This window comes from Phaseolus vulgaris, chromosome 7, assembly GCF_051622355.1.
Source record: "Phaseolus vulgaris cultivar YP4 chromosome 7, ASM5162235v1, whole genome shotgun sequence".
Classification (NCBI taxonomy): domain Eukaryota; kingdom Viridiplantae; phylum Streptophyta; class Magnoliopsida; order Fabales; family Fabaceae; genus Phaseolus; species Phaseolus vulgaris.
The window spans coordinates 1,289,552-1,313,479 of NC_143504.1; the positions used below are offsets into that span (position 1 = coordinate 1,289,552).

The 23,928-nt window shown below is 31.2% G+C and overlaps 4 protein-coding genes across 5 annotated transcripts; 1 reads left to right on the forward strand and 3 right to left on the reverse strand.

The window, feature by feature from the left end:
- Window positions 1-6,589: 6,589 nt before the first annotated feature.
- On the reverse strand, window positions 6,590-7,972 carry LOC137827628 (putative glutathione S-transferase). The gene is made up of 2 exons (XM_068633842.2): window positions 7,183-7,972; window positions 6,590-7,097 (listed from the first exon to the last, which is right to left on the reverse strand). Exons 1-2 carry the CDS (start codon window positions 7,489-7,491, stop codon window positions 6,750-6,752), a joined length of 657 nt encoding a protein of 218 aa, XP_068489943.1. The 5' UTR covers window positions 7,492-7,972; the 3' UTR covers window positions 6,590-6,749.
- A 1,677-nt stretch (window positions 7,973-9,649) lies between these two features.
- On the reverse strand, window positions 9,650-13,477 carry LOC137827627 (aluminum-activated malate transporter 12). Its single transcript, XM_068633841.2, has 6 exons — window positions 12,524-13,477; window positions 12,277-12,417; window positions 11,668-11,940; window positions 11,428-11,549; window positions 11,191-11,334; window positions 9,650-10,389 (listed from the first exon to the last, which is right to left on the reverse strand). Exons 1-6 carry the CDS (start codon window positions 12,816-12,818, stop codon window positions 9,772-9,774), a joined length of 1,593 nt encoding a protein of 530 aa, XP_068489942.1. The 5' UTR covers window positions 12,819-13,477; the 3' UTR covers window positions 9,650-9,771.
- Window positions 13,478-16,143: 2,666 nt separating this feature from the next.
- LOC137828169 (uncharacterized) lies at window positions 16,144-18,501 on the forward strand. Of its 2 annotated transcripts, XM_068634632.2 has the most exons (5): window positions 16,144-16,259; window positions 16,412-16,626; window positions 16,755-16,877; window positions 17,386-17,604; window positions 17,828-18,501. In XM_068634632.2, exons 2-5 carry the CDS (start codon window positions 16,471-16,473, stop codon window positions 18,257-18,259), a joined length of 930 nt encoding a protein of 309 aa, XP_068490733.1. In that variant the 5' UTR covers window positions 16,144-16,259; window positions 16,412-16,470; the 3' UTR covers window positions 18,260-18,501. The 2 variants fall into 2 exon arrangements, with proteins under 2 accessions (XP_068490733.1, XP_068490732.1); XM_068634631.2 differs by having other exon boundaries at window positions 16,150-16,626.
- A 621-nt stretch (window positions 18,502-19,122) lies between these two features.
- Window positions 19,123-23,647, reverse strand: LOC137828168 (aluminum-activated malate transporter 12). Its single transcript, XM_068634630.2, has 6 exons — window positions 22,888-23,647; window positions 22,305-22,445; window positions 21,719-21,991; window positions 20,768-20,889; window positions 20,528-20,671; window positions 19,123-19,896 (listed from the first exon to the last, which is right to left on the reverse strand). The coding sequence occupies exons 1-6, from the start codon at window positions 23,249-23,251 to the stop codon at window positions 19,312-19,314; spliced, it is 1,629 nt and encodes a 542-aa protein (XP_068490731.1). The 5' UTR covers window positions 23,252-23,647; the 3' UTR covers window positions 19,123-19,311.
- Window positions 23,648-23,928: the final 281 nt, after the last annotated feature.

Here is a 23,928-nt window from a genome sequence, read left to right on the forward strand (position 1 = left end):
AAATTTAGGAGACTTAAAAAAGAAAAATAAGTGAAAATTGAGTTTTTATAAATTGAAAAAAAGTGTAGATAAATGAGTGAAAAAATTGTAAGTGATTTGATTGATATGATAAAATAAAAAATTTAAAAATAAATTAATATAGGAAATAAGTTTTAGAAATATAAATATAAATTAAAATGAATTTTAAATTAAAAAACTATTAAAAAATATTAAAAAAATATATTTAAAATAATAAATTAAAATATTTTCACAAAATATCAAAATTTAAATTTTTATTTTATTTATTTTATTACAGTATAAAATATATATTAATAAGATATTAATAAATAATAAAAAATTATAAACATATTATATATATATATATATTAAAACATAATTTATATGTATAATCGAATTATTTTAAAAAATAACACATAATTCATTATATTTTCAAACAATCGATTAAATATAATAATTAAATTTTTTTTCGTAAAACTTTTATTATTATGAGGAAAATTTAACGCAATAAAAGGGTTTCTTTTTCAATTTTTCAATTTTTTTTAAAAAAAAAACTTTCATTGTCTTTTTTTTTTTGTCCGTGGCTTTTCGCGTTTGGACCAAGCAGGAAAATGACAACATGGGTTAATCTTTTTTACAGCAAAACTATATCTTCAATTTCATAATGTTCTAAAAAAAACTGAATAAAAAAATTAATGGTCTAAACCCTACTCTAATTTCAAACTAATTAAAAACAATATTGAATATGAATACAAGATTGTTCTTCATAGGCTAAATTCATATAAAGAAAGAAAAAAACATTTACACAAGTTTGGTTTCGCTTTCTCTATTCATTATTGTGAGTGTTTAGTATATGATGATTAAAGTATTAATTGTTATTAATTATGTATTTATAGAAATAACAGACTACCTGTGCAGGTGAAACACAGGTGAATTCGTGTTTGACACAATTTACCGACTTAATTTTGTGATTAAGAAATACTTATATATTATATTTAATTGATTGTCTTAAAATAAGATTGATCTTTGGATAACCGGTCAAAACTCAATTTTTTAAAAGATTTGATAATATGTATTGACGTTATTTAATTGTAATATGTACTGACGTCTACTTAGTTATATAATTACAATTGAATGACATCTATCTCTTACCTAATAATTTTATTACAATAACTATGAGAACATTAGCTACTCATATCTTCATAGCATATTAACAAGACCTAATTTTTTATTTTATTTTAATATTTTCTTGCTATTATTTGTAAGATAATGACTAGTTATTTTATATAATGTATATCATGTTGGTTGAGAAAGTGATTTTTCTTTTGCCTAAACCGTTCTTCTAACGTGATTAATGATAAAATATAGATTAAAATTGTATTAAAGTTGATTTCACTTTTTTTTTTCTTTTCTCATGATAAGTGGGTTGCTAGTTTAAAAGTAGAGTGTTTCCTTTACCACACTTTATATTATTAAAAAAACCCTAAAATGGCGGCTGAGCTCATCTTTTGTATGACAATATTTGGCAGCTAATATTGATTGGAGTGATAGGCAATCTAGGTTAGGAACTTAGGGCAAACTTTTCTCTTCTTTTTTTCTTTTTATAAATTTTCCTTACTATATGGGTTAGGATTAGTGAAACATAAAGTAAATAATATTAGAAATCATCTTCCACATGTCTATCATGATTTTTTAAATTTTAGGTTTAAAGTCTTTAAATTGTATATTAGACAATAATAATAAGTTATATATATATATATAATTATTTATAATAATAATGTACTGATTCACATATTTTGGTTTACTTAAATTCAAACATAATTCTTAAAATGTAATTTAATTAATATTAAGTTAGTTTATCTGCAAAATATGATTAAGGTGTATTTGGACTCCCTTTTGGGTCTTACGAGCGGATGATCCATGACAACAAGAATCCAATTAAAATGTATAATAATAGAGACAATCAAATGACACAAGTAACTTTTTACTTTCACACGTGCAAATTCTACTCGGACTAACTTAAGCGTCAAATTATCTTTGCAGGTTCCTTCCACAATCATTCGGTAGAAAGCGGAAGGATTGGCTGAAAAACTACAAAACCTGAAGGCCGAAAGCAGAAGATAACAAAATTACTTTAGAAGGAACCTGTACCGGTATGGGCGAGGCCGAGACCCACCTCGCTGCCCGAGAACTGTTCTACCTGACCGAGACCAGGAGAACCTGACCGAGACTTAAGAGATTTGACCGAGATGACGAGGCCGAAAGTCTACCTGGCCGAGACCTTAGAAGACTTGGCCGAGACGATCGAGACCAAGGAAATCTGGCCGATGGCCGACCCATACCAGGGGAACTTGGCCGACGGCCGACCCTTATCACCATTAACACTCAAATCAAGATCAGTAAATTTAATCCATCATTAAGAATTAGGTAATACAATCCTAAGCAATATTCACTCCGATAAACGGGCCTAACAAGGTAGGTCCACTAGAATAATATAAATAGCACGCATCCCAAAGAGTAAGGTATGTCATTTATTATTGTTCACCTACCTGAGAGCTAACCACCCGCTTTATTGACTTGAGCGTCGGAGTGCCTTCGCAGGTACCCCACCATTCGGTGTTCACCCGAGACCGAGTGCCAAAGGAGAAGCAAGAGGACGAGAGGACTCCCAGCTCATCGCCTAGTAACCTGACCGATCGAAGGAAGGAGAAGAAAACTTCAATAGTTCTCTAGGTCTCATTTCCCTAGTAGGAACAAAACCCTTATAAACATAAATAATTTTTTGAAGTTATGGAAAATTGCTTAAATCACTCATATTAAGTTTATATTTTTTTGAAAAATAATGTGGTAGATACCATCATTATTATGTTGAAAATACAAGTGACACGAAAAAAAGAATAAAAGACGGAAACCATTGGCATTTAATGGTGATTAATTCGTATTGGATTAAGACATAAAGTCCTAAAAAAACAAATAGACATGTTTCCACTTCTCATAATTAAAATTTGTAAGATTTTGGTGTGATGATATGGTGAATTAACGTAGGAATAATGGTTATTAATACGACAAGACCAACCAAGAAAGATATTGTTGAAAAATGTGAGATAATAGTGGGATTGTCACAAACACAATACAAAAATAATAGTTGAGTTGTAGAAGTGTAGAAGGAGATGCACGAGTTGTTAATAATTGAGACATTATTAGTACCTAAAAGTTCATCTTATATTTTAAAAGAACCAACAATATTTTTTTCTTCTCCTTTTTCCACCCACCATGCTCTATCTCAAGCATTAGTTGGAGAACTTCACTTGGTGCATGCTTACATACAACTAATTTAACTTTTTTCATCAAGATATTATTACTTTATTTTACTTTTCTTTTAAACTTCCTAAAAGTTTACATGAAAATAAATAAATAAAATAATCAATTTTATCAAGATTTTTTATTTTGAGAAATAACGTAAGGATGAAAGTTATTCGACACCAGTGAGGTGAGGTTTGCACCCACTTATATACTGTGAAAGACTCTAATCTCTAGTCGTTGTGGAATTTTCAACACAGTGAATTATAAATATTTCATATAAGAAAATTAAGACACTATTTGCAATTCAAAATCTGAAAATAATGAGTATACATGTCTTCTAAATAATCAGATTATAAATAAATGATACTAATGTTATGTTGTATTTGTAGAGATTAAAAACGCAGAAAAAAAATCTCATTAAAACATATTTCTCCTTATTTGGTTTTAAAATTTGAAATAAAAAAATTAAAAGAAAAAAAAGTAAACCATAATTTTCTATACAAAATAAAGAATTTACATTAAAATTATGTTTTACATATTTTATTAATATTTTGAAAAATCGATTGTACTTATGTGTAAATTTACGTATATTTATATTACATTGTTTATTTGGATTTATGTTACAGATCGTATTTACGTATACTTATATTATATTGTTTATTTATATTTATGGTATATAGTTATTATATATCTTTTATAATTATACCATAAATAATAAAATATTAAGTTTTAATTATTATAATAATAAATAAAGAAAATCAAATTTATGGATAATAAATAAATTTATTTTACTTTTTACTTATTTTCATCTAATTCAAACGATTTCATATTTTTTTCACTTTCTATCTCCAAGCCAAAATAAAAATTAAATGAGTCCTATTTCGCATTTTGATGATAATATAGTTGGTGACTTTAACTAATTGTAATTAACGACAAGAAATTATTAAAAAATGCTAAAAATGTGCTATTAACTTTTTTTTCTTCGTTGTTGGTAGATCAGCGACCTTTTTAACAATGATGGTTTTAACGATATTTTGTCTGAAATATATATATATATATATATATATATATATAATATAATATAAAATTCTTTTCTCTAATGTAAAAACACATAATTTTATACTAATTTTACGTGAAAACTTTTTGTAAAATATTATCTAATCATCAACATATATTACCAATATTATTATTTTTAATGTTGGAGATCTCACATCGACTTGAGATTAGAACCTTTCATTGTATATAAGTGGGTGCAAACCTCAATTTCATGAGCCGGTTTTATGGGATTGAGTTAAACTTAAAGTTTCAATCCTAGCGAGTGTTTGTGTTGTGCCTATCGTGCTATCCGCTATCGGATCACCCAGAATATATATAGTCTCACGCACGAGTTGACAGTCTTGACATGAGGGGGTGTGTTATTCGATCCCACATCGACCCAGTAGAGATAGAATTCTACAAACCTAATATGAAATTAGATTGATATACTTATGGTAGATGTTAGAATTATACATTATTCACATGTCAGATTCCTCAAAATTAGTAAAAAAAATAGTTTGATAAATAAAGTGGAGAGATGTTTATTTTTGTAATTTTTTAAAAATTATATTAAATTTTTTTTTTTAACTGGTGTCATGGTTGGTGAAAATACTTTTTTTTCTTGTAAATTAGGCCAAAATACTTAACTAATAATTTGTCTCTTTTGAAAAAATAAAGAGTTTTTATTCTATGTTCTTACTGCTTACTGTTGTTTCTTCTGTCATCTATCCACTTTCTGTTCACGTCTAGCCCACATCTCACCCACTCACAAATGCCACAGACTGGGTTTGGGTTTGACTTCTTCTTCCTGCACCTCTACGTTTTTCTTCTTACACCCCCACAACTAATAAAATCTCAAATTTGACCTTGATCTTTTATTTGAAAAATGACACTGTGGTGGAGTTTAAATAGACAACATTACCTCTATGATTTAAATAGATAACGGTTCTTTTTACAACACTATCTATCTATACATTCATTTTAATTTTAAAAGTGTCATCGTGTTTTGATATATATGTTTCAGCACGTGTTTTGATACACATGTTTCAGCACACTTCCAGATTGATGAATCCGTAGCACACTCCACCATGGTGTCCTTTTCCAAATAAAAGGTGAAGGCCATTTTTGGAATTTTTAAAATTGTGAGGGTGCAGGAAGAAAAACGTAGGGGTGCAGGAAGAAGAAGCCCTCACAAATACTCGCGGACTGGGTTTTACAGTTTCTACCACTTTGTTGGGCTACTCCTTAAGGCCCAGCCCATGATTAGAGTAACAAAAAAATTTCCAGTTTTAAACTACAAAAGATGGTTGCAATAAAAAAAGAGAGAGAAAGGGCACGGAAAAGAGGATATAACAAAGTCACTCTTCCGATGAAACTAATCGGCGACGGAGCTGGTGGCCGGAAGCTCATTGTCAGAGTAAAATTAGATCATCGCAGCCGCAAATTGCAGAAACCGGCGACATCGCTGTTATCTGTTGCGAAGATTTTCGACTCTGTTCTCGCCGTTTATGAAGTCTTCTGCAACCTAAAACAGGTTGGTTCAAGGCTTAAAGTGTGTCGCGGTGGCTCAAGGTTCTGGTGCAAGAGGCCAAGGCGTTTGGCGTTTTCGCGGTGATTTTGGCAACTTCTAAGTCTCATCACACTGTTCGTTCTTCCGCGTGGGTTGCAAAGTACCGGCGAAGAAATTGCCGAAGTGTATCTCTGTCTTCTCTGTAGATAATGGCAAAATTGCTTTCCGGAGAGAAGCTAATGGAAGCTTTAGTGATTGAGAAAAATCACTCCAAGGGTAAACATATGTAAGATTTGGTCAATTTCTAAAATGATTGATTATTATGTTGATTTCAGAATTTATTTGATAATTAAAATTTTCAGTCATATAATAATCTAAAAAAAGATTAATTATCATATTGAATTATATATTTATTTGTATAGTAACTTTAAAAGTTATTGATTATTATGTAGACTGTTCATAATTAACATTTTTATCTATGGAGGTTATTAATTTCCAATGGTTGCTTTCATGGAAAAATATGATGAACTTCTTAAGTAGTTGATACATTTATTTGACGGAAAAAACAATGAAAAAAAAAAGAAAAAAAGTGTTAGATGGGTGACATTGATGTCAAATCTTAACAAGTAATAATAATCTAAAAATTGTTCAATGATTAAGTGATATAACCAAATAGTTAATTACCATAAAAATTGTATAGTCTGTAAAATCTTTAAACATGATATGAATAGATACGAAACATGATTTTGAAAAACTTTTAGGATAATCAAAGATGGTAGAACCACGTTAAATAAAAAGATAATAACTTCAGCACATTATTTAACTTTCACTGAAATTTCTCAAGTTCAAACACATGGTAGGCTATAACCACAGTTCCACTACCTTTGTTCTGCTACTGTTTAACTTATTGCTGCCTGCGCCATTGAAGATGTATCAACAGTTTCCCATAATCTGGAAGGTTTTCTTTGATGACAGGAACTTGTTTGAAGTTTTGAGTCCAAGCATGCAACTGAGGAAACTTGTTGGGCTCAATCAATTTCATCCCAACAATTTCCTCCAGTCCTTCCAACCAATGGCTCAGGCATCCATATGCTATGTCCACCATTCCAATGTTGTCGCCTCCGAAGAATTTCTTGTCCCCCAGACCTTGTTCTTCGATCACTGTCACAGTTTCTTGTGCCCTTTTCCATGCACCTGCTCTTTCTTCTTCATCTTTGTAGGGTCGGAGAAACAAATCAGTGATGGAGCCGATCTACAAAATCAAACCAACACCACCAGTTTGAGAATATTAAAGGAAAAAATTGATGCAATGAGTAATAGAAACGAAATAAGAATACCGAATCTTCTCCAAATTTGATCCAGAACCGAGCTAAGGCTTTCTGATGGTTGTCTTTTGGCAGCAATGGGTTGTGTGGCCATGTGTCTTCGATGTATTGAAGGATGACCATGGACTCTGCAATGGCTTTGCCGCCATGGATGAGCACTGGGACTTTCTTGTAAACTGGGTTGGATTGCAGAAGAAGATCACTTTTGTTGTGTCTGTCAACTTCTATGTACTCGTAACTAATGGCCTTCAATTTGAGAGCCCATATCACCCTGTGAACGAAAGGGCTAGACCAAAACCCAAGCACCTTAACATCTCCCATTGCTGCTTTTTTCCAAAGCCACTTGGAACCTTATGATAACAATAACATTGTGATTCTCTTATCTTGGACTCAGTCAAGGAAGGAGCTGATTCCAATTCTTTCTACCCCCACAACTCCTCAATTTTCATCATTTAAAAATCAAAATATTAATATTATATGTGGGTTATTCTTTTGAAATATATTTATAATATATTTTCACCGGTCGCATCCGTGTTCCAGTCAGAAATCTCGGTCTTCCAGTCAGAAATCTCGGTTAGACCGACCGACACGACTAAATTCATTATGTCTAAATAAAAGATTAATAAAACTATTTAATGATTAAACATTAAGGGATACACTCCTAATAAGATCAATGTTAAAAATAAGATATATTATCATTCTGTACTAATAACATCGAGAATCAAATATCAAAAACTCACTTAGAACATCATGTCATCATTCCATACTATAACACCAAAAACTAAATATCGAGAACTCACTTAAACATTTAAGTTTCGAGTAGTACAAGAGAATGATTTCAGTCCGTTGGAAAAAAATTCTTTTTGTCCTTTTCAGTGTTCTAGATTCTAGTTAGTGGTCTGCATTTTGAGTAAAATTTGTGCAAGTGTCACAAAATAATTCCCCCTTTATTAATTTTAGATTTTTTCAGACTTTCTTCTTTGAATTTCTCGTCTTCCATTCATTCAGTTGCGTATTAAAATCAAACTCTTTGGAATTCTCGTGTCTCCTGTTCTACCCAATGTTTGAGTTGCGTATTAATATCAAACTTTGTTTGTTTGGGATATCAATTTTTGTTTGGGAAGTCTCATAGAAAAGAATAGAGGTGATTTAACTTTTTGGTAAGGAGTGGGTTTTAACTCACAATATCTATAAAAGTCTGTTATCTAATAAAAAAAAAATTAACTTTTACAGAAGAAAAAAATATTTGAAAGCTTAATCTCCTTGAAATATGGATTCATACTAGAATTAGTATAGGACTTTTAAAATAAAATATTTGTATGTAATGTCAAATATTTTGTCTGTTATCTAGAATGGTATGTCAATGTTCTAGAAATTAAAAAAAAAAATACAAAGAGGATCAGTAAGATAATTTAGACTCTAAAGTGACATTGGTTCAAAGAATAGCATTTTTCTAAATCTTACCAAAACCTATATACAGTTGGACATTTTCTGAAGTTAAATTAACAATGATATTTAAAAAAAGAGTATATTTTCTGTCAATTCCCAACAAAGTTATCTTTTAAGCCCTAATTTCCAAATCCAAAACAAATCACCATTCTCTTTTTGTCAAAATATTAAAAATTAAAATTAGAATATGAAATTAATAATTATGTTAAGTTATATGGTTGGAAAGCTCATTTTTGTCTACTTTTAGGATGTAATCACATTTTTTAATGGGACAAATAAAAAGTTACAAAAATAGAGAATTGTTCTACTTAATAACAAAAGTATAGGATCCAATTTTCATGTCATGTATGGGCCTCAATGCAAACTTATTTTACAGTGACTAAATAAAAGTTTGTAGAATATTGTGGGCTGTTTCTTCCTACAATACCAAAAAAATAGCTCTTATTCTATTATTTTAAAATAAATTATTTGGAAAAACTAAAAAATTATAGAATAAAAATCCAAAAATATCTTTCAGATCTTATATTCTCAAGAATGCCTTTCTTTACAAAAATACATTCCATATTTCTATATCTCAAGAACGTGTTTCTTTACAAAAAAAAATACATTTCATATTATAAAATTCAGAATATATTTTAAAAATACTCAATAAACGTATTTATTTAGAATTGTAAAACATCCAAAAATTATGAATCTTATATTACTAAAATATATTTTTAGTTCAGTTCACCTCTTTTTAGTTTCACATTCATTTCACTTCCCTTTGTTTAACCATTATAATTCACATAATCTATTTTCTTTTGTTTTCACTCATCTAAAAAAATCTCATTAAAGAACTTGTATTAAAATTTAGTTGAAATTCAGTTGACAATTGACAATCTTGAAGATGAGGTAAAAGAGATAATAAATTTTCAATACTCTTATAGATATCATATCATATTTGTTTTTTATCATCAAATATAGTTTCACATTGTTCAGGAATAAAGGTCAATAACAATTTATATACTCTTCTATCATTGATTTCACGTCGTTTTATGTTAATAATGATATAATTTAAATCAATTAAAAAATATAAAAATTTAAATCTCCAAATTTACAATAGGCTCAAAACTTAGTTAAGTATTTTCAAAATTGAGATGAAGAATCTTCTAACTACTCTGTTCCACTAGAAGGCAAGCCATTCTGAGGTATATTGGTCTTTGGTTTCTCACAAGTCACAACAATCTCAGCATCATCATCTATGAACTCTCTAAAATGTGCCATTCTGCCCAAGTCGTCAACTTCATCCATGACACGATCGAGTTTAGCCACCATCTCCACAAGCAAAGAAGTGAAAGCTGCAAAGGGTAATGCTTCTGAGAAATCAAGGCTTACTATGGCAGTCATACTCAGCTGTGGCCTTAAAACCTTCTTTGGAAGTTCACGAGAGTGCTCTCTGGATTTGCATCCACGCGAGGGAGAAGACTCAATGTTCTTAACACTTGGTAATGAGCTTCTGCTGTCTTCTTCAAGCTTTTGGTCAGGCTGTGGAGCTGCTTGAACTGGGGTGTTTTTTGTTCGACCATTCCTCGAGCCTAGTACAAGTTGTGGTTGAGATTTCAAGGCATTGTCGAGGTCTTCTAATGCTTTTTTGAGGTTGTTGGAAAGTTTTTCAGGGGAGAATTGACGTTTGTTCCTTATGCTGTTGGACAGTTCCCTTAATACTTTCGACACTTCCTCTCCAAGTCTGATGCAAGAGTCTTTGTACAGTGCACGAATTGATTTTGGTGTCTGATGAAGGAGATGTTAATAAATGAATAACAAGATTATGTTCATAAGCATCAAATCTCAATAAACAACATAATATCTAATAAGTCGAATAAACTTTTGTTAGGTTCTGATATCATAATAAGAAGTGGAACCACCCATTTATAAACTATTAAATGCAATGCTATAATCTCTAGTTGATGTAGGATATGAGAATTTATTTTTTTATATTGAGGAGTTTTCCAGATACTGGCTAAGAGAATAATGTTTAGTCATTTCATGCTTAAGTGTCAGATAAAAAGGCCTTGAATATCATTTAGATCCTTAATTTTAATCAATGATTGCTATTTCAGGTGATTGTTATCCATGTGCCATCAATGACATGACAGATAATCCAGGTTCAGTAGTTGAATGATGGAGATAATAGAAGCAATTTTTTAGGGAAAGAAAACATGAGTTGGCATAATTGCCTATATCAAATAGTAAGCTGTTTTAACTTGAAAAGATTTGTCTCAATCATTACTAGTATGATTTAATTAACTTGGAGTTAAACGAAAGATAACCAAAGATTAAAAATGCAGTTATCTCAACTTGCATCACCAAGAAACTCAGATCTGATACAAGTTTTTCTTAGAAGTTTCATAGCCCTCTAAAATGCCATGATGCTTGGAACAACAGGGTTAAGGATGCTTTCAAGATATATTTAAGTTTTTGAGGAATAATCTTTTGGATTGAAAGTTTAGTCAATAGAACAGTTAAGTAATTTTGGCATTATACAAACTCGTTTTCCTAAGTTTTTTCTTTCTAGATGATTTGACTGAGTACCTGAATTTCAGATTGCAGACATCCATGTAGTGCAACAACAGTGTAACTGAAATAGCGAAGAGCAGCTCCAACTCTTGCATATTGATGCCATGGGATTCTGTGGCAATATCTTGAGTATCTTGGTTCCCAGCTTGCTTGCAGGGCCTGTTTTCCACACAACAATTCACACATGAACTTCTATCACTAATCATTAATTTCTGACATGTTTCACATAGTTGGAAAGAGTCACTGAGTTACCAGTGTTTCATCGGTTGTTTTGGAATCTAAAACAGCCTTGTAACCTTCATAAATAGGATCCTTAGATGAATCATGTTGACATGGTGATTTTGCAGAATCATAAAAATATTCCTTGACACAGACTGCATGATTGTTCAACCATCAATGATAATCTTCATCAGTTCTTTGTTTTGCACAAACTTTAAGTGTTTTTGTTCAAGGTAAGTGAGTAAGTTGCATCTTAAATTTCATTTTAATTACCTTGTATAGAGTTTGCCAAGCCTTCAAACTTTGATATGGTGTTGTTGTGGAGTTCTTCCCCTGACCAGTTTGGAAACACCAATATGCTCATCACAAGGCATATGGCACAGCCTATGGCAATGGTGGATATGCGATCTTTTGCAATGCTCCAAACATTGTCCATGCGGTAGCTTGATACAGTTATCAAATTAAAGGTGAGGAGAAAGATCAGAACACCATAGTCATAATTCTTCTTGATAAAGGGAATGAACCTCACATAAGTGGTCATTGCTCCTGCCAAGCAAAAACATTTGGTAAACTTTATTACTAGTTATTTGCTTTATAGGACACTGAAAATGACAAACATTGGCCAAGAACTTGAACTGTAATTTTAAGGGGTTTGTCATGTGACTCTAAGTGTTTCAACTTTGTATGATAGTCTCAAGTTTTACAATATCAATTGAGTTTCTCTAAACTTTCAACAAATACACACTTCTGTGTATATGGAGAAGAAACAGCAGATTTCAGAAAAGCTATAGAGTCTCTATTTTGGTAATTCTCCAAAAGCCTTTCAAATTATATTTATGCTGAGGAAAGTTTCTTGCATGACATAATAGATTAAATGCTTACCTAACATAAAAACTGCAACACCAATGAAAACTGCTCGAAAAATTTGACCAGGGAAATCTGCAACATATTCAATGAAAAAGGCCAATGATCCTGCTAGCACAGTCCCCAATCCTCTATTTAGTCCTTTGCATAATGTTGCCCCTGAAATCAGAGGAAAATCAAAAGATGAAAAAAAAGGGATCATTCAACACCTATTGACTGATTTCTGTGATTCAGAAACAAAACAATGTCATTGAGATAGCCTTACCTACTGTAAACTCCATCACCACAACCACTGTCATCACAGCCCATATAGCATTTTTCCCTATCCCTTTGAACAATGGCTCCATCAGAAACAACAAAGAAACTAGCGTTAAAGCCATGCCAACTTTGAAAGCATGCACCACCCTTCTTGGATTCTCTTTGCCAACCTTCCATGTTGCTCTCCAGGCCAAACCAGGAAATCTTTTCACCTTATCAGCAAAGCAAACATACCTCATTTTCCAAGAGCATCTGTCACTACAAATATCAGTTTCAGCCATAGAAACCTTCAAATCCTGCATCAGCTTTAATTTCTCAGCAGAAGGATCATTAATGTTTCAGCTATGATCAAGGGTAGCTTAAAAGCTTTCACACATTGACAAGGAACATGTGAGAAAACTTTTTCAGCTTCCCTCTTAATGATGGAGACTAATTATGCATTGGATACAAATAGTTCAAGCCGTTTTGCAGGTGCAATCCAATGTGTTTATGAAAGGGAAATAGAAGTTGGTTGCGTTCTTAGGTACTTAATGTCAATGTTCAGTGGAGAAAACCAACCTCACACAAGTTGATTGTTATCATGTTGGTGACCAGAAGCTAATATAACAATTAAATTTCAACAACTCATTCTTTAATATCAGAAATTGTTACAGGGTTCATAACCATGTCATCACAGCAAATTTCTGACACATTATTAACAATTTTTTTGTATATAGTAAAATGCTGTTAGATGTCTGCTATAATTAGCTAGAATTACATTGTCCTTAATCACACAGTAATTTTTACTCATAATTAAAAGCATTACAGAAGAATTGCGATGGAAAGAGTAATACAAAATAATATCAGATAGATTTTTTTGGCTGTCATTTTACTCATTGAAGATAAATTTTCTCATAAACACTTGTAAAAGAAAGAAAAAAGTAAAATGGTTTTCAAAGAAATTCTAATTTAATATTTTTGTGAAGAAGTTTCCCTAATATGTTTTGTATATATTCATTGTATATTGCAAAATACAACTGTGTGGACTAATTGGACCGTACACATGGCAGAACATTCTTGGTGTTATAATGGTTAATTTAGAAAATTGACAACGGCTGATATCTGCTTTTTTTAGTTGCAAGAACATGTGTGATCCTATGTATGCATGTGACTAATTTAAAAGGAGTGAAATCATATGTTGTCGTTTCTTGTGAAGAATAATGAAATAGGTTGTTGATGGTAGATTTTGTTGTCATCATGTTCTGGCTCACTCTTCAAAAGTGAAGCAAAGTTGCTTATCTTTGACAAAAGTAAGGTATAAATTGAACATTTTGCATGGTGGGTGGTTAAAAGCTCAATGCTTTCTTAAATTTTGGGAATCTGAATCAGAGGGTTAGGTTACATTTTGTTGTACTACAGAAATCATAGTTGAAAAAATAACACCTCAAATGTATCGTGGCAAAAGTTTAGTACAAACACGTTTTTTTTTTTTAAGGGAAATTGAAAAAAATAAAAATGGTGTAATCCATTTTCAAAATTATAAATGAAGAAAAAATTAATGGTATTTATGAGATAAAGTTGTCAATATGTAGGTACCATTAATTAAATCCATTAATCAGACATTTATTTTTATTTTTAATTAAAGTTGGCAACCGTATTCACAATTTTAGTTTAAATAAAATGTAAAAAAATTGTACTGAAAATTTTACGTATTTTATTTAAATTAAAGTTATTAATTTTGCTGGCAACTTCAATTCAATTTTTTTCTTTCACGAGTGATAACATATTAATGAATTTAATTAATATTGCCTACACCGTTTATAATTTTGACTGAAAAATATTATTTTCATCATTTTTTTTACATTAGTCTATTTGTGTAATTTTGAATATGTATTACACCATTTTGGTCAATTTTTCTTTTTTAATCATTTTTTTTACATTAGTCTATTTGTGTAATTTTGAATATGTATTACACCATTTTGGTCAATTTTTCTTTTTTATGGGAGCAACTTTGTTCCTAAGATTTTTTTCAAAAATATTACGAGGTTGAGAAAGTCATGCTAAAGTGACACGATTTTTGTTATGTCAAAATAAAGTCAAGTGTCAAGATAACACAACTTTAGTTCAATATGATTATACAAAAAGTGTAACATGACTTTATTTTTCTAATAAATTCGTGTTACATTGGAATGACTTTTCAAATCTAGTAAAAATATTTTATTTTAATAAAAATAAGAATAATATAATAATAAAAACTGTTTACAAATACTCAGATAAGGTGCTATTTTTTAATATAAAAAATAAAACACAATAAAAACAAAGAAAAAAAAAGTAATTATAGAAGGTAACCAATGCCATACAAAATGGAAGAGTATAAATAGTGAAAAGAAGATAAAGTAGATCTAAAGCTTTGATTAGTTTAAGGTGATTGTCCGACAAAATTATATTTGATTTATTATTTTGTCTTTACTTCTTGTTGTTGTTGCTTAGGAACTTATTTTATATTATGACTTTATATTAATTTTTGTTAGTTGCCATGGTGACTCACCAACCCTATTTTTATCTTAAGTGATACTTTTTTTAGAGGTTTATTTCATTGAATAAATAACAACCTACTTAAACTTTAAATCGTTGTTGTTTTTCTTTTGTTATTGTTTTAATAAAAAAATAAAAATATATTAAAAGTTTCTTAATGTGAATTTCACGAACTCGTAAAACTAGTAAATGTATATTTCATATAAAAAGTATATAGTAAAATATCTAAAAGTAACGTAAAAATTCAATATTATCTTAAAAAATGTGTAATATATTAGACTATAAATAATCTTTTTATTATACTTTTATTATTATATTAATATTATTATCATTATTACTAGTAGAAATACAGGTATTTCCACATTTATGTGTATGTATTTTTTAAATCTTTTTAAAGTTGATCTCACTTTCTCTTTTTATATATAAGTTTATAATAATTATAATTTTATTAAATTAATATATAAAGTAAAATTACAAATATTATTATAAATTTGACTATATATTTTTATTCACACATGTTCTATTAAGGAAAGTACTAATTTATGGTCTAATGATCTTATAATAATTTTTCGTTAAATAAAAGACTAAACAAATATTAGTATTCATAATTTATTTGAGTTTACTTGTAATTTATTAGAAGTAAAAAATTTGTTGATAAATTTATTTATTAAACTATAAGTGTAACAGACCATAATTTATCTTCTCCATTATTTGTAAAAACATAACATCCATAATATTTGTAGTTTTAAAAAAATACATAAAAAATAATGTCGTGTACTCATTAACAATATATAATATATAATAAAAAATTTAATAAATCATAAAAAGCTCATAAATATAGAATATTTATTTTTTCTTACAATTTGTTTTATTATAATTAAGTTCTCTTTTATACTATTAAAGAAAATAATGAATTAGAATACATAATTGTAAAACTAAATAATTTTTTCAAATTTAAATTTCTCTCATTTTTTAAATTAAAATTTTAGTTTAAAATAAATAATTTTCAAATTTGTTATATTTTAATATTGTAAATGATAAAATTAAAAATAAACTCTATAAAAAAAAGGAGAATGGATTATCATATTATATATTATTTTTAAATAATCTTTATTTTGTTTCTAATATTACATTGATAAGGAAGAGGTTCTAGGGTTCACTTCGAACAACAGAGAAATCGGAGAATCGGAGAAGAATAGAGAGATTAGGCGCGAAAACAATTTCTCAAGGTACTCTCTTTTGCATCCCCAATTCGTATTTATAGGAATTGGCAGCTAGGGTTAACAGAAGAACCTAAGATCATCCTTAAACTATCAAAACAACGTAAGATTCATTCCATTCTGAACCCTTTCGTGTCGGTTTTGCATAAATCGTGACCTAGAAACACGCAGATTCTGTGTGGTTGTCTACTGAAAAACGATTCTAGGTTTGGAGAGTGAAATGAGCAAGTATGGTTTGAACCTTCGGCCACCCAAGCCAAAGAAACCGGCTCCAAGGCCCTCCCTTGCCACCCCTTTTGGCTTTAATGAAGATGACGATAACGACATTGAGAGAGAAATTGCTCTTCAAGCTAGCAAGAATAAACGTCTCAAGGAAGTGAGTTGATCTTTCCGTCGTAGCTTCCTTGGTGTTTGATAATTTGCACCCATTGTTCATTGTTGTGCCTGTTGTATTTGTTTCTTTATGTTATTATCTTAATTTCATTTTGCTTTTCATTTTCTTAGGTTGAGGAGCAGCAAAAGAAAGCCTTGGAGGAAGATCCATCCGTGTTTGATTATGATGGAGTCTATGACAAAATGAAAGCGAAGGAAACTCGTCCTTTGACCCAAGATCGTGAAGAGAGAAAGGTATACTTGCAGTTCTAGTAATCTTCTTTTACTTGCAGTTAAACAGCCACTTTGTTTATGTTTATAACTGTGTAGAATCGTGTAGTCTGACACTGAGAACATCGTAGTTAGGTTGATGATACAGAAAAATTCCTAGATGTAAGGAGGCTTATATACAGATGATTGATAATTAGATCATCTGGGTAGCATAGGAACATATTTTCTTGATGCGTTAAAGTGACTAAGATTGTGAGATTTTAGAATTTAGTAGTTTCAAAATTCCAAGAGTACCGTATAAAGGTGCTAGTTTCAATCTGGGAATTGGTGTTTGACATGTATTGACACAACTCATTTTCAAGGCCTTGTTAGAATTTTCAAGTAGGCTATGTGAGTATTCCTTTTTATTATTTTGTTTAGATTTCTTTTCTTGTTTTACTTTTTTGAGAGCTAGTGTTGAAATTAGTTCATTTTGGGTTATTTGCTAAATGACTCTGGTACTCATCATCAACCTGTAATCTTTGTGATGCAGCCAAAATATATCGAAAATCTGCTTAAAAAGGCAAAAGAGCGAGAGCAGTATCGTGAGATTGTTTATGAGAAAAAGATTGCCAAAGAGAGAAGCAAAGACGACCATATCTATGCTAACAAAGACAAATTTGTTACAGAAGCATATAGAAAGAAGCTTGCCGAACGAGAGAGACAAATGGAGCTAGAACGTTTGCGTGAACTTCAAGAGGAAAGAGATGATGTAAGTTCCTGTTTTTTAAATTTCTCATATTTTTTACCATGTTTTCACATCTCTGTTGTCAACCTAGATTCGTAATGGATTTCAAAATATTCTAATGTTTCCTTTCTTTTCTCCCTCATTTTAGTGCATATTTTTAAAATTAAACTGGCTTGGTTTTTCCTGGTCTTATTCCTACCTCTCTATTCTTATTATTGACATATTTTGTATTTCAATATTTGCACAGGTTACCAAGAAGAAGGATTTTTTGCTTGATTTTTATTCAAACCTTGATAAAAATGTTGCTTATGGAGCAAAAGATGCCCAAGCGAGGAAACGTGAGAATCAGGCTGAGAGTAGAGTTGCAGAGAGCCATGAGAGTGAGAGCCAAACACCAAATGACCATGAAAAACGTAATGAGGCAGATGAAGTGCAGCATTCATTGGACAACTCAACTTCACCAGTGGAGTCCCCTACAGAAAAGATTGGGGAACAGGGTGAGGCTTCTAATGCATTGGATACGAAACCAAATCCTGAGACTTTTCCTGTGGAAGAAAAGAGTTCAGCTGAACAGCCATCAGCTTCTGAACCGAAGCCCGATCATCACAAAAGAAGTCTGGATTCTCTGTCTGCAGCAAAAGAACGTTTCCTGGCGCGTAAGAAAGCAAAGGATCAATGAAAATTTCCCTGCCTTTGTTCACATGTTTGTGCCTGATTTAGTATCCATGATATCTTCTTTTGTAAACCTTGATACCAAAGAGTCATAGAACATGATCTGGTATACACTGTTAGAATATGATATTTAACTTTTGGGTCATTTCATGATTCACTTCATATGATCATGAACTTTTCCGGATGTTAACTTCATTTCAATCTGTTAATGTTGTGAATAAAGTATGAAACCATTTTGTTTTCCTAAAATCTAACAAATAGATTCCCTAATTCCAATGAAAGACATCATTATTGATGGCTCCTGCTCTAGACTCTTGTGAACTATAATTCTTTAGAATGGTTATTATCTTATTTAAAGTTTGTCTATTTTGATTTGCCCTGGTTCCCACTTTGGTTTGGTTGTAGCTTAATAGGCATGTTAGTGTGACATTCATGGGCTTTAACAGAATAATAATTCGTCTTATTTAGCATTTTTTTCTTATAAAAATTATGAAGAAGACCGTCTAAACTTAACAAAACATTTTTATACTTCATCTAGTACAGTATTAGCAGACATTTTTTATTGAAAAATTATAATAAGTTGTGAGATTTTAATATTATTTTAAGAAAATATTATTAGGTGACTGTGTTATCACAAAATTTTCACTGATTTTGACATGTTTTATGATTAAGCACTGTCAATATTTCTCTAATTTTACACACACTCTTTCCTTTATCAATTTTGATAACTAATAAGCATCCCAACTCTTAAAACATAATTAGAGGGACCAACCTATTCATAATAAAACCATTATAATAAAAGGGTTACTTATTAAAATCACATATAAATTATTAATTGAAGGGATATGTATGGGGAGATTTCAACAATGGTTACTTAATAGACATATTGCTATCTTGCAATTAAAACATGTGTTAACAAAGTTCTTTCTTTATCTCATGTTTTGTATGAGAAGACTTGGAACATGATTGGTATCCCCACATATGCCTTATTAACAACATAAAGACCTACTCAAAACGCTTAACTATGCTTGTGGGAAGGGGAATATTAATACTTCCTAGTTAATCAAATGCATAAGAAGGCAAATCATTGTGAACTATCTTTGGTTTCTCACCAGTCACAACAATCTCATCTTCATCTCTGAACTCTCTGAAGCGTGACAATTTAGCTAAGTCATCAACTGCATCTATAACACGTTCCAACTTTGCCACCATCTCCACAAGCATAGAAGTGAAAGCAGCAAAAGGAAGTGCTTCTGAAAACTCAAGGCTTGTCATCACAATCTTACTCATCAGTGGCTTTAAAACCTTCTTGTGTCCCTCCATTGACACTTCACCAGAAATTTCTTTGGATTTATACTCAAACATGGAAGAACAATCACTCCTAACACTTGAGAATGAGACTCTGGTGTCTTCTTCCGCATGTGTGGTTCCACCAAAATTCTTTGAGCCTACAAACAGTTGTGGCTGGGATTTCAAGTCATCATTGAGATTTTGTAGAGCTTCATTGATGTTGTCAGACAGTGCTTGAGGGGAGAATTGACGCTTGCTCCTTATGCTATTAGCTAGTTCCCTCAGTGCTTTAAACACTTCTTCTGCAAGTCTAATGCAAGAGTCTTTGTACAGGAGTCGAATTGATCCCGGGGTCTTAATTCATGTAAAGATATATCCACGTATTAATAAATCATGAACATAACAATATTTTTATACTAAACCAACCAACAATTTTTGTATCACTATGTCATTTAACAATTTTTGTATCACTATGTCATTTACCATCTTATCTATGATGGCACTGCAAACATCAATCATTTGACACATCTAGAAAATCAGTAGGGTTGAAAATCCCACATCGACTAGAGATAAGAATATTTCATATTAAAAACTGGACTTCAAGCCTAACTCAACCTTTCAGTTTTATAAGATTAAGTAAGTTTTAAAGTCCACTTTCTCAGAGTCATTTAAAGTCTATGTTAACGAGAGTTTATTGGGTCTATCGTGTTTATCTGGTTGCTACCAGATCATTCATAATATATAATCTCGCACATGAGTTGGCATGTCTTGACGTGAGAGACGTGGATTGGAGATCTAATATTGACTAGAGAAATGACATTTCATAGTATATAAGTGGGTGTAAACCACATCCTATAAGTCAGTTTTATAATATTAAGTTATTTTCTAGCTACTTCAGTCTTTTTGGCACCTATATATCATCCATAACCTTTTCTAAGTGTAAATTTTTGTTTTCTGAACTATTTGATTGATTAAGATATAGTACCTGAATTTCAGAGAGCAGACAGCCATGCAGTGCAACAACAGTGTAACTAAAATGGAGAAGAGTAACCCCAACTATTGTATATTGCCGCCATGGGATTCTGTGCCAAAGTGTTGACCATCTTGGCTCCCAACTTGCTTGCAGTGCCTGTTTAATTTCACATCCTTATAAGATCTGCTGCCACAAAAAACACCAACTTTGGAAATTTTCAACTTCACTATCAGGAAAGGGCACAAGAGTTACCAGTGTTTCATCTTTAGATTTGGAATCTAACACAGCCTTGTAACCTTTGTAAATCAGTTCATCAGAAGCATCATCTTGAGTTTCTTGATTTTCAGAACCATTAAAGTATCTCAGAACACAAGCTGCATCATTCTTTGTACCATCAATGATAAATATATTGACCAAGACAACAGAACTACACATGCAGTAAGTAACCTTTTAACAACACTACTATTCATGAGTACATATTAAGGATAATAAAGCATGATTAAAAGACTATTGGGCTTGTACTAATCTTCATAGGCTGTTTCTTCCTCCACCTAACAAATGTGTTCCTACACCCCATACTTTTTAAGAAGATTATTTTAATTCTTTTAAAAATGACTTCCGGATTGTTTTTTTGGGATATTTTCAAAATATATTTTTCATAACATTTTATTAATTCTGGATTTACCAATCTGAAAATAAAAAAAATTGTTCTGAAATCGATATTCCAAAATGATTTTTCGTCTTCTGGATTTTCTATTCTGGAAACATTTTTGCTTAAGAAACTCCTATTTTGGAAACATTTTTCTTACAGAACTCCTATTCTAAAATCACCCAAAACTGTGAAAGACTAATTTCGGTATTTCAAAGAATGTAGGGGTGTAGAAAGAAAAATGTTGGGGATGCAAGATGAAACTCTCATCTTCATAAAGCACAAAAGCCAGTACAAAAGTATAAATAGAGTTAGACCTCATGATAAAAGATAATAACTTTTCTAGCTCTAAACCTAAAAAAAATATCTTAATTGACTTGAACGTTAAAGTGTCTATGCAGGTACCACCTTCAAATTTGATACCTTCAAATTTGACAGACTGATAATGAAGGAAGAAGACAAAAGATACTTGATAGAAAATATTCCGTCTCTGATATTAAAGAACACTTTTCTTCAACCTAAAGCAGAATAACTTGAAAGTTGGCCTTAATTACCTTGTACAGAGTTGGCTAGGCCTTCGAGCTTTGAAATGGTGGAGTTATGGAGATCTTCCCCTGACCAGTTTGGGAAAACCAGTAGGGTCATTACAAGACATAGACCACCACCAATGGCAATGGTGGCTATACGATCTTTTGCAATTGCCCACACATTATCAACACGGTAACTTGATACAGTTATCAAATTGAAAGTCAGCAGAAATATCATAACACCATAGTCATAGTTCTTCTTTATGTGAGGGATGAACCTCACATAAGTAGTTACAACTCCTGCCATTCAAACATTTCAAAGTTTATATGCAATCTCAAGTTTTACATATAAATTCTGTTCCTCTCCTAGTTTCTCTAAACATAATATATACTTGACACGGTTTATAATAATATTTTTAAAAATTTATTAAAATGAATGTGAAGAGTATATTTTATGGTTGAAAATGTTAATATATCAGCACGGTATATCAAAATCTGTTGAAGGTGTTAATATATCAGCATCCTAAATAATATAATAATATTTTTTAATGAACCCTTGCATGCATAGCTAGAATTTCTTCTTCATTTCTCGGTAATAACTGGTGATACTTACCTAAAATGAAAACTGCAGAACCAATAAAAAAAGCTTGAAAAATGCGACCAGGGATGTCTGCAACATACTCCACAAGAAATGCCAATGATCCTGCCACCAGAGTCCCCAACCCTCTATTTAGACCTTTGCCTAATGTTGCTCCTGCATTATATATTGTAGAACAAAAGCACAAAAACACTAAATCAACACATATAATATAATATTATAGTAATCACTCTATCATCTAATAAAAACATGATAACCAAGATGGTCTTTTTGACCACAGTTTTTTTTTTTTTTTCTTACTAAAATGCGAGCTTCTTTGCTAATTTGACACTACTTCATATAAAGAAGTTGGCACAACTTGGTATCATTTTAGTCACGTCGATCGAATTCATGTCAAGTTGACACTACTTCAGATTGACGTGACAAAATTCTTATCAATCTGATATGAGTTAAGGTTGAGATGAAAAAGTCGTGCTAAGACATGTTCATAGTCTCTTGATGAAGTTTTTCTTTCGTACTAGTTGTGATTTGAGTTTACTTTCAAAGTTTTCTCTGTAAATAATGTGTAAAAAAGCATGATAATGTCAGTGAGGCTTACCAACTGTGAATTCCATGACCACAACCACAGTGAGAACAGCTGACATGGCGTTTTGTCCAATCCCTTCGAACAAAGGCTTTATGAGATACAGCAAAGAAACCAGTGTCAATGCCAGCCCCACTTTCAAAGAGTGGACCACCCTTCTTGGATCATCTTTCCCTACTTTCACTGCTGTTCTCCATGCCAAAGCTGAGTGCCTTCTCACTCTCTCACCAACACTCTTCATGTACTTCCAAATCCAATGGCATGTCATGCTTCTGTTGCTTGCAAAATAGTTTATTTCTGCCATGGAAGCCCTTATCAGCTTCAGTAACTTATGACAGAAGATAGCTTTGTTGACGTTTAGCTGAAAACTTAAAAGCATGCACAAGGTTGCAGGGTTAGCTTTGAGTAGTCCAACATGTTGTGTTGTAAGATCGTCTCAGATTTGATTTTTTATATGGTTGGATCACTTTGAAGTGATTCTTATGTATATATTGTTTCTCGCTGATAAAAAAAGCATGCAAAAGGTGACAAGGGAAGAGGAAGGGTATTAAATTGTGTGAGGAAACTTGTTGTTTCCTTTGATGATAGGGATTGTTAGATCTGGATACATGCAGACAAGTCCAGCTACACTAGTGTTTACAAAGAGAAAGGGAAATGAGAGTAGCTTATTAGAATATATGGAGAAAAGGAGCATGAACACAACAAGTGTTTGTTGATGAAGTAAGGAGAAGCATAGATATATAAATAAAGGGTATTTTGTCTTTGGTTAGGTAGCATCGACATCGTGGTGCACCTTCTTATTTATCTTTGCATGACTTGTTTATTGTCAAATACAATTATTTAGACCAGCGTGGACGGTTTTAAATTCTGACACATCATAGCAGGCTTAATCATACTCTTAATTCTGAAGTTGACAATTGCTGCTATCTGCTTGAGAGCCACACTAGCAAGCACACATTGTACTTTCTAATTGTGACTCTTGCATGCTAGTTGAATAATGAATTGTATCATGAAGAGGTTATATTTTGAATTGTGAATATTTTGTATAGTAAATTA

Coding starts and splice junctions, on each gene's coding strand:
- LOC137827628 (XM_068633842.2), bottom strand. CDS start 7,491: ATGGGAGATGTTAAGGTGCTTGGGTTTTGGTCTAGCCCTTTCGTTCAC. Junction 7,098..7,182: donor TCAAATTTGGAGAAGATTCG/GTATTCTTATTT, acceptor TTGATTTTGTAG/ATCGGCTCCATCACTGATTT.
- LOC137827627 (XM_068633841.2), bottom strand. CDS start 12,818: ATGCAGGATTTGAAGGTTTCTATGGCTGAAACTGATATTTGTAGTGAC. Junction 11,941..12,276: donor TGTTGCAGTTTTTATGTTAG/GTAAGCATTTAA, acceptor TTTGCTTGGCAG/GAGCAATGACCACTTATGTG. Junction 11,335..11,427: donor AAACAACCGATGAAACACTG/GTAACTCAGTGA, acceptor TGTGGAAAACAG/GCCCTGCAAGCAAGCTGGGA.
- LOC137828169 (XM_068634632.2), top strand. CDS start 16,471: ATGAGCAAGTATGGTTTGAACCTTCGGCCACCCAAGCCAAAGAAACCG. Junction 16,627..16,754: donor AGAATAAACGTCTCAAGGAA/GTGAGTTGATCT, acceptor TCATTTTCTTAG/GTTGAGGAGCAGCAAAAGAA. Junction 17,605..17,827: donor TTCAAGAGGAAAGAGATGAT/GTAAGTTCCTGT, acceptor ATATTTGCACAG/GTTACCAAGAAGAAGGATTT.
- LOC137828168 (XM_068634630.2), bottom strand. CDS start 23,251: ATGCTTTTAAGTTTTCAGCTAAACGTCAACAAAGCTATCTTCTGTCAT. Junction 21,992..22,304: donor TTCTGCAGTTTTCATTTTAG/GTAAGTATCACC, acceptor TTTGAATGGCAG/GAGTTGTAACTACTTATGTG. Junction 20,672..20,767: donor AATCTAAAGATGAAACACTG/GTAACTCTTGTG, acceptor GAAATTAAACAG/GCACTGCAAGCAAGTTGGGA.